Genomic DNA, 18,132 nt, shown 5'->3' with positions numbered 1-18,132 from the left:
CCCCTCCTCTCCCCCTTCGCCCTCTTTCGTCCTCTCTCTCTCTCTTTATTAGTCTTTCTGTTCGTCTATCTGTTTCTTCTCTCTCATTCTCCTTCTGTGTGTCTCCCGATCTGTCTGTCTATCTCCCCCCCCCCCCTCTTTCGCTTCATCTCTCTTGTTCTCTTCTCTTATTTCTCTGTCTCTGTCCTCCCCTCTCTCTTCCGGTTTCTCTTACCTTTCCTCTCTATTTCCCTCCCCCCCCCCCCCCCACCCCGGCCTCTCTCTTTCTCTCGTTCTTTCACCATCTTTTGTTCTTACTTGTCTGTCTGTCTTTATCCCCTCCCCCCTCTCTCTCAGTCTCACTCTCTTTTGTTGTTGTTTTTCTTTCTTTTTCTTTCTCTCTTTCTGTCAGTCCATCTCTCTCAGGGGGGCCTCTTCCACTCTCTGTCTCAGTCTTTCTTTGTCCCTCTCTCTCACCGTTTCTCCCCGTGTGTCTGTCCCTACCTTTTTAATTCCTCCGCCTTCTCAGTATTCCGCTCACCATTCTCTGTCTGTCTGTCTGTCAGTGAGTAAGTCTGTCTGTCTCTCTGTCAGTCAGTTACTGAGTCTGTCTGTCTGTCAGTCAGTTTGTCTGTCGTTCTCTCTTGCTCTCTCATTCTCTCTCCCTCTCTTTTTCAGTCTCTCCCTCTCCCTCCATCTCTCTCTCATTCCCCCTCTCTCTTTCTCTCTCTCTCTCTCTCTCTCTCTCTCTCTCTCTCTCTCTCTCTCCGTCTTTCTCTCTATCCACCTTTCTCTCTCTTTCTCTCTCTCTTTCTCTCCCCATCTCTCTCTCTTTCCCTCTCTCTCTTTTTTCTCCCTCTCTCTCTTTCTCTCTTTCTTCCCTCTCTCTCTCACTCTCTCTCTCTTTCTCTCCCTCCTCTCTCTCTCTCTCAGTCTCTCTCTCTTTCTCTCCCTCCTCTCTCGCTCTCTCTCTCTCTCTCCGTCTTTCTCTCTATCCACCTTTCTCTCTCTTTCTCTCTCCGAAGGCTCTTTCTCTCCCCATCTCTCTAGGACAGGTTGGAAGAATAGGCTTTGCCTAAAACCTTTATCCTTTTGTAATAAAGTTCTGAGTCTGAGTCTGAGTCTCTCTCTTTCCCTCTCTCTCTTTTTTCTCCCTCTCTCTCAGTTTCTCTCTTTCTCTCCCCTCTCTCTCTCTCTCACTCTCTCTCTCCCTCCTCTCTCTCTCACTCTCTCTCTCTTTCTCTCCCTCCTCTCTCTCCCTCCTCTCTCGCTCTCTCTCTCTCTCTCTCCCTCTCTCTCTCTCGCTCTCTCTCTCTCTCCCCCTCTCTCTCTCTCTCTCTCTCTCTCTCTCTCTCTCAGCCTCTTCCACTCTATCAGTGTAGCCCTTTCTCCAGCACCGCATGCTGAGCGACTGCACTCTGCTGACTGTATTCTCTCTCTCCAAGACCGACCGCAGTCTCGGCGAAGGAAGAAAGAAAAGGCTTCTCTCTCTCTCTCTATCTCTCTCGTCAGAGAAGCTTTCACCGGGGCCCGTTTTCCACCCTTCGCTGCTGCTGCTGCTGCTGCTGTGTCGTGCCGCTGCCGTGCCGTGCCGTAGTTTGCTGTGTGCTGCTGCAAGCGCCAGAGAAGCGCCGTTGTATGTGATTGGCACTCTGATTCTCTCACACACACTCTCTCGCACGCCGTGGGTTTGCTCCGTCTCATGCAATGCTTTTGCACTCTATGGACACTGAGAGAGGGAGAGAGTGATAGAGAGCGGTGATGGGCCAGAAAACGGAAGATGTAAATCTATATTCCATTAAACCGGGGATGCATCGGGAGCGGCGTGTGAATTATTATTATTATTACTACTAATATTATCGCGCTCCAGCTCTGCACGGACGTAGCGGATATTGAGGAATACGCTCAGTACAGACACCGAGACACTGAGAAGAAAACACCGGAGACACCGAGACAACAACTGATAGAGACTACTAAAAAGGACCCCAGTGATATTGAAAGGAGAGGTGTTTTTCAGTGTGTGAAAAGAAGAGGCCGTGGAGGGGTGTCTGTCACCCGCACGGTGTTGTGATTTTTCTCTCTCTCGCTGTTCATAAAGCCGTCGCAGAAGTCACTGAGGGCATGTTATGTTTTCAGAAAGTGTGTGTGCGACGCTTCCTTTGTTGTGATTCAGTCAGTCTTCGCTCTGTCAGCTGTTGTGCGTGCGGCTCTGTGTGACGGAACCGTGAACCAGTGTTGGTTCATTCTCACACAACCTCGATCCATTCAAGTTCAATACAACCTTTGTCAGTCTCTGTGCGTGGCTCAGCCGGTAGCAGCGTTTGCTGTCGCGTGTGTTTTTCAGTGTGTGTGAGATTGGCTCAGTCAAACGCCTCAATATTTTCTGGTTGAGTTGACAAACACTAGATTGTTTTCAGCTCAGGGAAATTGTGTGTTTCCACTGCAGGAGGAGATACTTATTTTTAAACTGCAAATTCAACGAGTGACAGTGCTTTGTGACCTTAAAAAACCCACAAAGTACTCAAGGATATTTTCGTGTGAAAAGGAGTTGTATTCGACTGAAAATATCACAAATATTCAAGTGTTTTCACTGAGTGGTGACGAGGATAGAGTATACCGCAAATATCAATACAAATCTTCAGGTGACAAGACCAACACCGAAGACTCCACAAATATTAATGCAAATCTGGAGGTGTCAAGTTCAACACCTAAGATATCACAATTACTAACAACAATCTCAAAAGTGACAACCCCAACACTCAAGATATCACAAATATTAATGAAAAGTTACGCCACACTTGGAAATCACCACCGAAACCTCCGTCATTCATCCCCGAGATTACGAGAGCGTCTCGGTATTTTAGTGAAGTGACAACAGCCTCGCTGATAACATCTAGCTCTTGGCGATAATATCGCTGTTCTGGATTTACGAAGTCGCGCGCCGCAAGCGCGGCCGCCTCGTGGATTAGTTCCAGAAAGATAAATATTTGAGTGCGATTCGAGTGTAGCTGTTATGCTAGGCAGCGTGTTTCACTGGAGTGCTAATTAGTGTTATCCGTCGTCTGTGTTGCTTGTGATTGATTTGTACCCACTTTTCTCACCCCTGAGATAAGCAAGGATAGATAAGAAAGGTTTAACTATGCTGATCGCTTATGTTGCTCACAAAGTATTGGTGCTCATCTTCTGAGACGGAATTGCAGGAGAATTTGGAGAAAAGTGACTTACCCCGTAACTAAGTGTAGTCTGAACAATCTGATTGCATACAATTGATAAAATCAAATGAGAGAACCTCAGTGAGTGATTTCACTGCTAGACAGAGGAAGACCTCATTATTACAGAGATCCCCTGAAGAGAACCAGAGAGGATCCGATCAGTATTGGCGTTAACCGGTAATTACCGGTATTTTACCGGTTGAAACGAGAAATTACCGGAACAAAATTGGCTACCGGTTTGACCTACCGGTTGTTTTTTTTAGAACTACCGGGTGGGTTTTTTTGCTGGTACTACGTGGTAGAACAATAAATCCAGTACTCTGAGTTGGACTCCAACTGGTTCCAATGACCAGCCTACCGTTTTTTTCTGGACTGTTTACATCATAAAAGTTTGCGTACCGGTTTGAAACAATACTAGCGCCATCACTGTCCGATGATAGAAACTGATTTATCGGACCTGCTCAGAGTGTGGTCCATCTAAAGGAATAAAGGACAGACATCCAAAAGAGCAGGTGGTTTTACTGACCACATTGCTCGGACTCCTACTTCTTGTGATTTCTCCAAGAGATTTCAAGACAGGAAACATAACTGATAAACCCCAAGAGATAATTCAACACAGGAAACATAACTGATAAGTGTGCACGGAAGGATATATCTGGCAGGCTTCTGGATTATTTGACTGAACACCGAGACGCATTGGCCAGTTAGCCTTCACTGTCGTAGTTACCTGACCACCCACCTGAGGACAGTATCAAGTTTACAGGTAAAGCAATTATCAGGTGTATGTTGAACGTCTACGATATTTATCTTTTATTGTAATAAAACGGCCACGGTACAGGAGAACATTACCACATTCGGCTCACCTTTAATTACATTTCCTAACCGACTGACCAACACAGTAGCCAGCTGAACTCAGTAAGCCTCCCTCCCCCACTGAATCAACCTCCCCCGCTGAGCAGCGCAGAATGACGCGCCGCGGTAGCTGCCGCGAGATAACAGCAGTCTCGGCCAACCTCCCAGGGTTAGGGTGACAGGTCTGCGCTGAAGGGGGGTAACTGCGTGACACCGCCTCAGACAGGTAGCGAAAGCCAAAGGGCGACAATCTTCCTCGTCGTTTCTTCTCTCTCCCAAGAGCTGCACTGCCAAACAACCACCATCCCCAGCACCACCTCAACTACTGAGACTGAAGAAATTCCCTCGCATGCGACAGCGACGCGCAGCAGTGCAGTACAGCTCAGTGTCGTGCTGTGCAGCGTCCGTCGTCCGGTGTCGTGCTGTGGCAGCAACGGCAGCAGCTAGCGTATCGCTGTATCGACGCTGGTGTTCGTCGCAAAGGTGGCGGTGGTCGTCGTGGTAGCGACGAAGGTGGAGGTGGTGGCCGCGGCAGTGGTAGAGGTGGAGGTAGCAGTGAAGTAAGGAGTCTCAAAGAACGGCTGCAGAGCCAGGGGTATATATCAGTGAGGTGGTGATTGTCGTTGTTGTTCTTGTCGTCGTTGTCGTCGTTGGTGGTGATATTAATCGGCGTCGGCGAGGGTCGTTGCAGCGCCATGGATGTGGATACTTTGTGGAGTAGTGCCTTGCTGCTGTTGCAGTTTGTCTACGTCGTCACAGCGACAGGTAAGAATTTTTTTAAAGATTTTTTCAATAATATTTTTTTGTACAGGTAAACTTCGTCTAGTGGGATTGAACTGTGCGAGTGGAAAATGTTTTCTTATTCGTGACTCATAAATTCGTGATGCTCGTTAGTGCACAAGTATATATACACTTATCCACTTTCTCGTCATGTTTTGAACTGGCTCTTTTGGTTTAAACAAAACTTTATTCAATTTTAATCATGACAAGAACAATGCATGGATGATTACATACTCAAGCATATAATGCTTATTTTAAGCAATCATAGTAATTACAAAACAAAGGTTAGCATGATGGCGGAATAAATACATTAGCTCATTTCAGGAAACGAAAAAAACTGTCTCTTTTGAATCGTGACGCTACCGATACTGATAAATATATATATCTTAGAATTAAAATCGCAATGATTCAAGACGACGATGACAACCTTGATGACAACGTTGATGATGATGATGATGATGATGATGATGATGATGACAGGGACGAGGAAACTAAATATCTAGCTGAGTTTCCTTTTTTCACAAAATTAACCTACCCATCATCATCATCATCATCATCGTCGTCGTCGTCGTCGTTGTCATCGCTCCCGCCGTCGTTGTCTTCGTCATCGCTCCCGCCGTCGTCGTCGTCGTTAATTTCGTTGTTGATAACCTCTTTCTCACGGGCCATCATTGTCATTATAGTTAAAATTACCATCGTGCTTACAAAATTTGCATAAACGAATACGCCGAAAGCGATTGGTTTCCTTCGGGCGCCTCTGCAACGCTTTCATACATCTCTCTCTCTCCCTCTCTCTATCTCTCTCCCTCCCTCCCTGCCTCTCTTTCTCTCACTCTCTCTTACACACACACTCTCTCTCTTTCCCTATCTCTCTTTCCCTCTCTCTCCCTCCCTCTCTCTCTCACACCCTCTCTCTCACACCCTCTCCCCCCCCCCCCTCTCTCTCTCTCTCTCTCTCTCGCTCTCTCCTTTCTGACAATCCAGATGAGATGTACATGTTCGTGTGATGAGAGTAATCCATCACAATCTATTCACGCTTCACTTCCTCAATTAATCCGGATCTTGGTATGGTGTTTGGGTGTTTGGTCCCCTGGGTTTGGTAAGGTAAAAAACCCAAAAACCCAACCGTCCATCCCCTGGGCTTGGTTTTGTCTGTTTACCTGTATGTCCGTCTGTTTGTGTCTGTCTGTCTGTCTGTCTGTCTGTTCGTGCATCTGTCTGTCTGACTCCTACTCTGTTTAAACCTCCATTTAGTCTCGGCCACTCTCCACTCCGGTCTGACCATTTCCCGATCCTGATATATATAATATACTAGAATGAATACCCGCTTCGCCGGGTAGCCGGCTTCGCCGGGAAGAAGTACTTAGAGCCGTACGCCGGCTTCGCCGGGTCCGAACAATGGACCCGCCAAGCTTAGGTCCCTCCCAGATTCGTGGAATGGGAACAGCACGAAAATGATTCAGTGGCCATAATGCCATTCCTGACCATATCGAGTCCCATCCTTGTCGACGAATGTAACCGTGTTAATCACCTTTGGAGGCGAACTCCACTCAAACAGGATTGAGCAATTTATAGCTTATCTGTAAGCCCTTTTGAACTGTTATGGCTTCTCAAAGGAAGGCCAGTACATACAAATACACAAAAGCCGCCAGACCACATCACAAACAGAACTGAACAATCCCCAGGTGTTGCTCACATAGAGAGAGACACACACACACACACACACACACACACAAACACAGAGAAGCCGTATCTATAGAGAGATAGATGACAGTGTATTTTTCGCGTGGCTATAAATTGATTCGACCTTTGCACTTTTACAGTGAGGATAATTTACGGGTCCAATTTACGTTCTGGACACTGCGGTGACCTTCTAAAAATAGTAACAGAACGCCGGGAATATCCGAAGACGCTGCACTCATACTATAGTGCACCATACGAAGGAAGGGAGGTAAACGCTGAAAACCTGGAGAAGATGAGAAGATAAGGAAGAGTTACTTATAATGGTGAAATGAACACAAAAACCAAAATCGGTTCAGCGCTGCGCGCTGAGAGCACGTGTTGAAATATCTCATCGATGATATTGTGTCCGGGGTGTAGCTGAATACGGTGTCCAAATTTGAAAAAGATCCACCGAGAACTTTGGCTTTGGTGTGTCGGTATGGGGGCCCGGGTAGCTGAGGTGGAACCAAAGTCGGTTCAGCGCGCACAAAATCGGTTCAGCGCTGCGCGCTGAGAGCACGTGTTGAAATATCGACCAGGTTGTGTCCTGTCCCGGGTCTACCTGAATATGCCCACCAAATTTGAAGCAGATCCATCGAGAACTTTGGCCGTGCATCGCGAACTCACACACAGACACACACACACAGACACACAGACACAAGTCGTATATATATATAGATTGTTGCTTGCAAAGTCTGTCTGTCTGTCCAGGTGTCATTGTGTCTGTCTGTCAGTCTTTCAGCATACGCATTTCCACCCCTCCCCTCTTCCGCCAAACAATATTTCACAGAATCCTCGTGTTGTCGCGTGAAACGTTGCTTGAATTCAACAGGCAATCCTTTGATTTGTAATAGTGCTTTATCAATTTTACACACCTCCTCAATACATCATCAATATTAGTGAAGTAACAAAATTAATCTTCGAGATTATTGCCCATGATTTTAACATCGTGTCGTGATGCTTTTCATAATAATGATTAATCATGAAAGGTTCTACATCCTTCATACTCCCCCCCCCCCCTCTCTGTTGCGGTGGCACGTCTTTATCGTGACAAATGATTTCTGAGTCAACCCGTGAACGTGACAGGCAATGTTTACCTGCGAAAAAGAAAATCATGGTTTAGCTTGCTTCTCTGGTTTCTCTCTCTGTTTCTCTGTCTCTCTGCTTGTCTCTCACTCTCTCTGTCTGCAATCTTTCTCTGTGTCATTCCCTGTCTCTCTCCCCTGTCTTTCTGTCTGTCTTGTTTTGTCTTTTCCTTTCCTCTGTAATGTATCCCTCTTTGTCTGTCTCTCTCTGTCTGTCTCTCTGTCCCTCTTTCGACTGTCTGTATGTCTTTTTATCTTTCTGTCTTTATATATATCTCTGTCTATCTGTCTCTCTCTCTCTCGGTCAGTCTCTCTCTCTCTCTCTCTCTCTCTCTCTCTCTCTCTCTCTCTCTCTCTCTCTCTCCCTCTCTCTCCCTCTCGTGTGCATTTCGTTTCGCTTCGCTTCTCTGTTATTCAGTATTTTACCCTCTCACAAATATTTTGCCACGGACACACATCAGAAGGAAAATACAACAGGCAACTTGCGCCATCATCAATCAGTTTCGAAACCACGACAAAAGAATCAAACGCTTCAACAAATCTGCACCTTCTCGCACTCTCTCCCTCTCTCTCTCTCTCTCTCTCTCTCTCTCTCTCTCTCTCTCTCTCTTCTCTCTCTCTCTCACACTCTCTCTCTCTTTCTCTCTCTCTCTCTCACCCCGCTACTCCCCCCCCCCCCACATTAAACCCCTCCCACCACCCCCTTCCCCTCATAAACACAATCATCACCTCCTCTACCCTTTCCCTCATTATTCATCTTTACCTCACTGATTTAATCCTAACGCAGACTCACACAAAGATAAACCCTGGAGAGAAAAAATTGAAAGAATGAACGGCGCGCGAACTCATATTTTACCTGTCATGTATTCTGCAAAGCACAATACACCGCAAAGAAAAACGATCGCACTACCGTTTGCACCTGCCTTACCTGTCTTTTCATCCCTCTCCTTCGCCCCCCCACCCCCCCATTCTTCCCCCCTTCCTCCGTCTGCCTTTTTTCCCCTCCCGCTTGTTTTGTATTTTGCAGGTCAGTGAGGGCGATGATTTGAGAATGAGCGTGACTCATTTGGGAATTTAGTTCAGTTATTAGGCAGCCATCGACCGCCGCTTGATGGCGATTAAGATTCGAAGGCGCACCGGGGTTTTGATTTTGTTAGCCTTTTTATGGCTTTGTATAGAAGGGGGAATGTGAAAGGGAAGGAAGGGTGTGGGCTGGGGTGGGGGTGGGTAGGGGTGGAGGACGGTGGGGTAGTGGTGGTAGTTGGCTGACTGACTATTAGGGTCATAACGTCCTCTTAGACCAACTGGTCTATATTGGGACAGGTGTTGGTAATACGCTGAAGATATGGTGTGTTAACTAATTGCTTCGGCTGATATTATATTAACTGTGCAATTGATGTAGCCAGGCATTCTCTCCCTCCCTCTCTCTCTCTCCCTCTCCCTCTCTCTCTCTCTCCCTCTCTCTCTCTCTCTCTCTCTCTCTCTCTCTCTCTCTCTCTCTCTCTCTCTCTCTTTACCCTATTTGTATGAAATATAATTAAAGATTATCAAGATAAGTGTTGAAGCTATCACTTGTTCGCCATGTTTTGCTATCTGAATGTGTATTGATTATAAGTTCAAGAACGTGTCCATAAGCAATCTGCTTGTTAACGTTCTTAATGATGTTATTGTTTGAAACGTGTGTATGAGAATTTGAATAAACACGCTTAAACCAAGATATGGTGTGATACTTTGATTCGAACAAGCCCGCTGTGGCTGTCTTCTTCGACACACCAGCATTGGGTTTGTCTCGTCAAAGTATCGAAATACGATCATGATAATTATTGGAGACGAGAGATGATGCATGCGTGTCTTCGTGTTTTCCAAGCCCTGAGACTTTCGCTGTGAACGTGGGATCTTTTTCGTGCGCATGTGTGCACACGGGGGTGTTCGGACACCGAATTAAGAGAGTCTGCACAAAGTTGACTCCGAGAAATAAATCTCTCGCCGAACGTGGGGATCGAACCCACGCTGATAGCGACCAACTGGCTACAAAGCCAGCGCGCTACCAACTGAGCTACGTCCCCGCCCTCATGCATGGTTGGGATGGAAGAGGGATGCGGGGGTATTTGGAGGTCGGGTGTGTGTTTGTGTGCCTCTGTGAATGGATGTATGTGTGTGTGTGTGTGTGTGTGTGTGTGTGTGTGTGTGTGTGTGTCTGTTCATGTGTCTGAGTGTGTGTTCATGTGTCTGTGTGTGCGTGTGCTAGTGCCGTGCATCTTGCACAATTTTTGAGTTAGTATGTCTGTATGGCTATTCACGAATGTGTGTTCGCTGGTATACGTTTGCGTACGCCAGCGTTCGTCAATGTATGTTTGATCGTATTCACACTTACATGGTTTCATCCTCTTACGTACACATTTTTTTGTTAACCCTGTTTTGATTTTGTCGGCATGGTTACAATATAATACATCAAGCAAGCCGCAAATGTACCATCCCCATTCAGTTATCCACACATAAACTACATACGTGTTTTTGCCGTTTTAACCAATCCCTCGAGGGACTTAATCCAACCCGTGAAAAAAAAAAGATGGCTGTGTCGCGATTTGATCAAATTCTGAAAATATCGAATAAAAATAGATTAATGATTGTGAGGATTGCTCAGAGTAATTAAAAAAAACCAATCTTTGGAAACGTTGGCAGTCTATTTGTTTTTGGATTTCATTGGAAACTTGATCTCACACTCAATGGTTAATTACATTTTTGTGAGTGGAACGTCTACCGACTGTCAAAAAATGAGGATCAAAAGAATATTAGAATACCATAAACGATGATTCTCACAGATGATTTCCATTTAAACTTGTAACGTGAACTCAAAATCAAACTATTGATAATTTTTCGCCGCGTTTATCAAACAACAATACACAGATCAAACGAATATTATAGAGCGGTCAATATTCATACGACATACTTAATTCTCTGCACGAGTGGAAACTCACGTAATCCGCAGTATTTCAATCATTATCACCAGAATAAACCAGCAGCACTTATAATCCCATGGGGTTTTAATGCACTCGCTTCAAACAAGGATAAACCAACAGAAGTGTATTTCCCACGCTTTTCAGGAATTCACAAAAGCCTTTTATCGATTTTTGGACAACTAAGCAAGTTCATCACAGCCGAAAAGATTGTCAGAGATAGGAACAAGAGGGCAAAGAGAAAGAGAGGGGAGTTTAATCTGAAGAATCTCTCAGAGAGAGAGAGAGAGAGAGAGAGAGAGAGAGAGAGAGAGAGAGACGCACGCACACACGCACCGATGCACATGCAGACACACACACACACACACACACGAACACACAGACACACACACACGTACAGACATGCACACACACACACACACACACACACACACACGTACAGACACACACACACACACATACACACACACACACACCATCACCACAACCACATACCCCGGACTAGAAAAATGCCCACTCCAGCACGATCATACCCGCCGCCTCTCAGAAACAGCTACAAAACTTTTCCCACAAACCATCGATAAGAGCATGCCTCTTCCCACAACTGCCCTTCCCAGGACACTAACCAAAGCTCTGACAAATGTATTATTCTATTAGAGAGGCACTTATTACCCACCGCCGGAGTGTTCTCGGTCGCAGAGGTGCTTAGTTCGATAGCTATGGCACTGTACGAGGGCGGCTGGAAAAACGGACATTTTTCTGTCTCTATATTGACAGGGAGACGCTTCTGGTTTTGCGTGGCGGTACGATCGTGGAGGGGGGGGGGGGAAGGAAGAGGAGGGGTGGGAGAAGGAGAAGGAGGAGGAGGAGGGGAGAGAGAGAGAGAGAGAGAGAGAGAGAGAGAGAGAGAGAGAGAGAGAGAGAGAGAGAGCCGTCTTTCTCAACAACACGTATTACCCACTTTATATAATATGTTAGATTTGAAGAGAGAGAGAGAGAGAGAGAGAGAGAGAGAGAGAGAGAGAGAGAGAGAGAGAGAGAGAGAGAGAGAGAGAGGGGGGGGGGAGGAAAGAGAGAGAGAGAGACTCATTATCGCAATAACAAATGTCACCCGCTTTAGATTAGATTGGGTTGTTTTTGGTTCGTACGCGTACGTACTTGGTTATTGTGCACGTTTCAGAGCGGCGTTCTCGAATATATATAACATGTCTTTAGCAATATTGCCTATTCTACGCAGGTATGGGATTGTTATCAGTCTAAGAGGGCCACAGAAAGCTCCAGGGAGACATATGTCCGAGTCGATTGATTAATTAGAAGTTCGCAGGAAATTCCTGGTCCACTAAGGTATTGGTGTCAGTCTGTGAAAAGTGAAATGCGTTTCGCAGTTCAGTGGTGTCAAGTATACATAGAAAGCGCGATGGAATTAATTTTATTATAACAGTTGGTTCGAAATAAATGGTTCTGAATACTATCAAATGCTGATTGCTATGCTTAACCTTATGTGCCGTATCTATTGGACTTACCGAATAGTGCTTGATGTACTGGTTATCAGAAACATTTACAACGGAAGCATGTTATTGCAAAATTACTCTGAGTAGTAATGAATTAACTGAACCAACACAAGTTCGTCAATCCATACCCATGCTAAAACCATAACAAATTTACGAACAAACAGCAACAGTTCATAAATAAAATGTTGCAAACAGTTGCAACGCACAAGTGAAAACTTATCAATTAAGGACATTGTTATAAATGCGCATTTTCAATAGCACATTCCTACATGTAAACACGTGATATTAGTTTCATTGTTTGTATTTTACAGCCGCCTATCGCTTTACCTACATCACAATCCTATGCTATTGTTATGCAAGATGAGGATGATAATGAAGGGTGCTTACAGCAACGCACCTGTTCTTCAGCATTTGTTGGTTGCCGGCAATGATTTCTCGAGAGTCTGTACTATGGCTGCATACTGGCGTCAAAAAAGATATTTGCAAAGAACTTGGTTTTAACGGTTGCTATCCGCGATAGGACACTCTGCTGTGTTATTACACACATGACTTGACGAGTTGTTTATAATAGAAACTTCATTCATTTGTTTGATATTAGACTTTAGTGCGAAATGTGATAATCACAAAAAACGCGGTGAGATCAGATATACTGTATATATATGTGAACCGTCAATTCACTACAGTTAACACATAACTTACTGATATCATTGCTTTCTACGGGTTTGATTCTATTGGGTCCTTCTCGTGGCCTAGCGTCGTAGAGTCAAAAATCCTTCTTATCAGTGAAGCCATAGTGATTGCCGACCCGCAGAAAAATATGATTTTTGGATAGATATGACAGTGATTTGACCCAGTCTTGATTGTAAACATCAACAATAATGGACGTTTTTCTTTATTATAGACAATATATTAATAAGGATGAAATTGATTACGATATGTAAACTTCCACAGAATCAAAATTGGAGAGAACAAAAAAACATCCCACCAAATATTGTATACCTCAACTTTATTCAAAATATCACTTCGGGCACTAATACGCCGCCATACACACGGCTGCTGATGAGGCAACTTTCTGTTGGGTGATAGCATCCTCCTGTCGTGGGCTTCTGTTAGCATGGCGTGTGCATTGTTTTCAGCGGAGGGGGGTTTTGTTTTTCGCCAAGAATTTCAAGGGTGAGGGAGAAGCAGAGAGCTGACGAAGGATGGGAAGCTGATTGTTTTGGGGGGTATGATGCAGTGTGTTGAAAGATCTGTCATTAGTATTCACCACGTTTTTGCTTTGCGCTGTTATGCAGTGCCTGTCTAAGCTGTGCAAAACATTGAGTAGAGGGATATATGCACCGAGGGGCTGTGCTGTTCTGTGCAGATGGTGTTTTCAATCCAGTTTCTGTTTCACTTGCTTGAAAATGAACCCTTGCCTGCGTTGTGGGGTGAAACAATTGACAAAGGTTGAGAAATGAATGTTCCTAGTTGTATGCAGATTTGCTTCCGATGGACTGGAGAGGGAAGGGGGAGGGGGGGGGGGGGGGGGGGGCAGAAGAGCCGTTTGGGGAGTGCTGAGAAATAAATTGATAGATTGATTAATTGATCTTAATGACAGAAAAATGCAGATTTTAGGCTGAGGCCTTTAGTCTTACAATCTGACATGGCTGAAACCACGAAACAAAGATGGAAAAATAAAGTTCAGTACAGTCTTATGAGGACAACAGGAAGAAAAAAAGAAGGAAAAAACAAACCCAAAACAAACCTAAAACAAAAAACAAACGAGTTAGCGAAGAAACGAACAAACAAACAAACAATACATTTGGAAGGTACATCGCGCAAGCAAACAGGCACGAACAAAAATTATAGATGCCAATACTAATTATATAATAAATTATAAAGTGGGTGAGAAAGAGAAGTGTGTGTGTGTGTGTGTGTGTGCCGTGTGTGTATGTGCGTGCGTGTGTGTGTGTGTGTGTGTATGTGTATGTGTGTGTGTATGTGCGTGCGTGTGTGTGTGTGTGTGTGTGTGTGTGAGACTGTGCCAAAAGGTGACGTTTTCATGTCAGTATGTCCCAAATGACATCACCAGTACATTTTTCATTCTATCTAATCTGTTTTCGTTCTATTTTTTCTAATAACATGCGTTAACAATTGATTGCCAACTGGAATGGAAGAGCACAAAAAGTGTAACTTGATATGTAGTTTCTCTAGAGGGAAAAACATCTTCCACTTTCATGTCAGTGTGTCCCATGCAACATACATTTGCCAAACAGCTATGTGCAAGTAGATTATTTGTTAGTGGTATAGAAAATACTGATCAACAATTAAAGTCAGTTTTCACATTCATTTTCTACCTATTTCTTATTTGTTTATTCTGTTGGCAATGGTGAAATGTCAGCAATCGTGTGTCATTCGGGACAGTAGACATGACACCTGACCTTTTGGCACAGTCTCGTGTATGTGTGTGTGTGTGTATGTGTATGTGTATGTGTATATATGTGTGTGTGTGTGTTAGAGAGAAGGACACGGCTCACAAGGAGTTGAACAAGCCGCTCACACTGTTGCTTTGAGAACTCCGCCTCGGCCCTGTGCAAAACAATATCCATTAGTACAACCGAAAAAGAACGAAAAAATACATGTAACAAGCGCTGTTCTATTCTTGTTTTGCGTAAATTGAATGCACGAGTAGAATAGAAATGGCCACTTTATACACAAGACATTAAGCTCACTCAGTTCATTTCACTGCCTCAACTCGGGCCCCCTTCCGTGCAAATCTCTTTGTCGCTCTCTCAATCTACCTTGCTCTCTCTCTCTCTCTCTCTCTCTCTCTCTCTCTCTCTCTATTCCCCCCTCTCTCTCACACACAAACACTTCCCCCGCCCCCCCCCCTTTCTCTCACTCTCACACACTTTCTCCCTCTCTCCCCCCCCCCACTCTCTCTCTCTCTCTTTCTCTCTCTCTCTTTCTCCCCCATCTCTCTCTCTCTCTCTCCCTCCCCTCTCTCTCTCTCCCTCCCCTCTCTCTCTCTCCCTCCCCTCTCTCTCTCTCTCTTCTCTTTTATTCCCCTGATCCTTTCTCTCCCTTATTTCTCCACACTCTCTTTGCTCCTATACGTCCCCCCCCCTCCCTCCCCCCGCTCCCGTCCTTCTTTTTGTGTGTAAGTAGGCAATTTAAACGCAAGGCTGTTATTGTATAAATCACGACTGAGCATCCCTTATAATGAATGGTTTGGAATCGATACCTGCGGAGTTTTAACAACGCACTGAATACGTTGCTGGATAGAATACATAATGCTTCATTAAACTTTTGCTTGTCCTCAATGGAAATTGTGTGTGGTAATTTGTACTTTCGCTTCAAGAGTGGGATAAGCTTACAAGCTTCGTTGCATATCTTATCAGCCGATTTACAACGCTTGCCGTCTATGCTTGGCTGCCATGTTGATATCTATTTTTTTCTTCTATTTTCTTCTTCTCAAATACCCGGTAGAATTCTTTTTAATTCTGTGGTGTCTGGTCTTTTTCCGTCGTTCCAGCCTATTCACATAGGCTAGAATTCACCGATGAAAGAATTCGTTCCAACTCAAGTTCAGATCGAACAAAATGAAACAAAACATGACATTAAAACTCGCCATTTGGCTTCTAAATGCAAGGCGAGAGAGAGAGAATAAGAGAGAGAGAGAGAGGGAGAGGGAGAGGGAGAGAGAGAGAGAGAGAGAGAGAGAGAGAGAGAGAGAGAGAGAGAGAGAGAGAGAGAGAGAGAGATCTAGATGACATTTCAGTCGTAACGTATCAAAAGACTTGTGTAGAATGTCGTACTGGCGACACCGTGTCTGTGGTAGACAGTCCCCATTTCCTCTTCATAGTCCATTATCATTCAGATTTTTCTGGTCAAGCTAAAGCCATCCTGTTGAAGTCAAATCATTTCTAGAAGCTCAAGAACTCTTTTATGTGTCTCCTATTAGAATCTAAAGAAAATATCCAATAAAAGAACCGAAGAAGTGTTCAAAATTTGACATGAAACGAAGCGGACAGACTTTGCAAAGAAATATCCTTCTTCGAATAACCTGTACTATGGTAGGTCCACAACAGATCCGCTATAATTTTCATAGTCTCGTTCAAAATCCCGCACCCCGATATCGCGACGGTGCTTGGAAAGACCATCAAAGGGCATCACCTACCCATGTGAAACGAACGCGTTTTTCTTGTTACCTTGTCAAGGAAAATATGCATGTCAGCCCGTTCACACCGACGCAGAGTGCCCTGTAATTACGAACACGATAATCTTCGGCGATTCCCAAAAGCATTGTTGTTTCCGGCTGTCAATCATCAAAGCATGGCAGAGCGATTTTTCTCATGGAACTGGACTTTCTGTGACTAAGAGAAAATGCATCAATTGACGTTCGAAGTACATGATGGGAGGTCGTTGAGTGCGTCGCTACGGAGAAACTGAAGTCAAGTGGTTGTTGGGGCGAGATGGTGGAGATAGATAGATAGAGAGAGAGAGAGAGAGAGAGAGAGAGAGAGAGAGAGAGAGAGAGAGAGAGAGAGAGTGTGTGAGAGAGAGAGAGAGTGTGTGTGTGTGTGTGTGCCGGTGAGAGAGACAGAGAGAGAGAGAGGGGAGAGAGAGAGAGAGAGAGAGAGAGAGAGAGAGAGAGAGAGAGAGAGAGAGAGAGAGAGAGAGAGAGAGAGAGAGAGAGAGAGAGAGAGAGAGAGAGAGAGAGATGATGATGATGATGATGATGGAACTTTATTTTTCAAGGATAGAGGTTTAAGGCGACGCCTTTTCTTACAACCGGAGAGAGAGAGAGAGAGACTGTGAGAGAGAGAGAAAGAGAGAGAGAGAGAGAGAAACAGACAGACAGACAGACAAAGACAGACAGACAGACAGACAGGCAGGCAGGCTCAGACAGACAGACAGACAGACAGACAGAGGTCAGCTCCGAGCGATTGCACGTCAGCAGTGGAATTTGTCAGGTGAAATACAAAATATTTGGCATTTCTGTGAGTTCATACCAAGTGACCCTGAACCGAACGATCATTCAAATGACATAAGCGTCAAAACAAGTTCCATGTCTACTTCCTTTATTTCATTACGCAGTAGACAAGAGCAGAAGTCAAAACAATCTCCTCATACATTCTAAACAGGAATATGTTGTGAAAAGTTGCACATTTACCATTCGTTCTAGCATGACAGTGAGGCATTAAATGGCAGTAAACTATGACCAGGCCTGTTGGTTCCGTGACAGAGTGACACATACGTATTATATAACGTGCAGATTGATCTTCCGCGAAGGACGAAACACACTCACCAGGCAATATTACCAAAAGGTCTAGCGACGGACTTGCATTCATTGACACAAACTTTTTCACATCAACGACGACTGAACTCTATGGAACCACCACACAGTATAACCAGAAGGGTTTTGTGTAGTGACTTGGGTTTCATATTGACACGCACTTTTTAGCATCTAGGGGGCCAGGACTAAACTAAAACCACCAGACATTAATGTTACCAGCAGGTGGTTTTCTTCTCCATGGTGACTTCGGTTACATAAATATATATATATATATATTGACACACACTTTCTCACACCAACGACAATCACCAAACTGTATAACCAGGAATTCTATAGTAGTGAGTTACGTGTTGACACAAAAGTTCACCCCCATACAACGTTATCAAGAGGTCTAGCCGGGCTGAGTTACATATTGACACACACCGAAGGAAGCAAAATACAATCGTTTCGTGCCAGCAGTATTGGTCATAAGTTAATTACGGTCCACCCCCAGCCTCAGAACAAAGGGGTCAGTATTGACTGCAGTTTGGCAAACACCCAGACCCACCCTTGGACCCCCCCCTGGATGAAGAACGAGGCAGGGAGGGAAAAAGTTGTGCCTGTTTGACAAATGGACTTTCCTCTCAGACCACAGGGGCCTTATTGACTGTTGACCACAATGGCGTCAGCGGCAGCTGTGTGCACGTGCCAGCAACCACAGGCCCACGAAAGAGGATACTTCGACTATGTATTTATCCTTACAGTTTAGTGTTT

General features: G+C 44.8%; 1 protein-coding gene across 1 annotated transcript in view; it reads left to right on the top strand.

Moving 5' to 3' along the window:
• Window positions 1-1,670: 1,670 nt before the first annotated feature.
• LOC138967110 (uncharacterized) overlaps window positions 1,671-18,132 on the top strand; it is a 239,891-nt gene continuing 223,429 nt past the window's right edge. Inside the window, exon 1 of the mRNA XM_070339590.1 lies at window positions 1,671-4,808. Within this exon, the coding sequence (XP_070195691.1) occupies window positions 4,739-4,808 (70 nt within the window). The 5' untranslated portion in view covers window positions 1,671-4,738. The remainder of the gene's footprint in view (window positions 4,809-18,132) is intronic.

Source organism: Littorina saxatilis, linkage group LG5, assembly GCF_037325665.1.
Source record: "Littorina saxatilis isolate snail1 linkage group LG5, US_GU_Lsax_2.0, whole genome shotgun sequence".
NCBI classification, from domain to species: domain Eukaryota; kingdom Metazoa; phylum Mollusca; class Gastropoda; order Littorinimorpha; family Littorinidae; genus Littorina; species Littorina saxatilis.
Note: the sequence above shows the minus strand (reverse complement) of the source record. Positions and strands in the feature narration are given on the sequence as shown.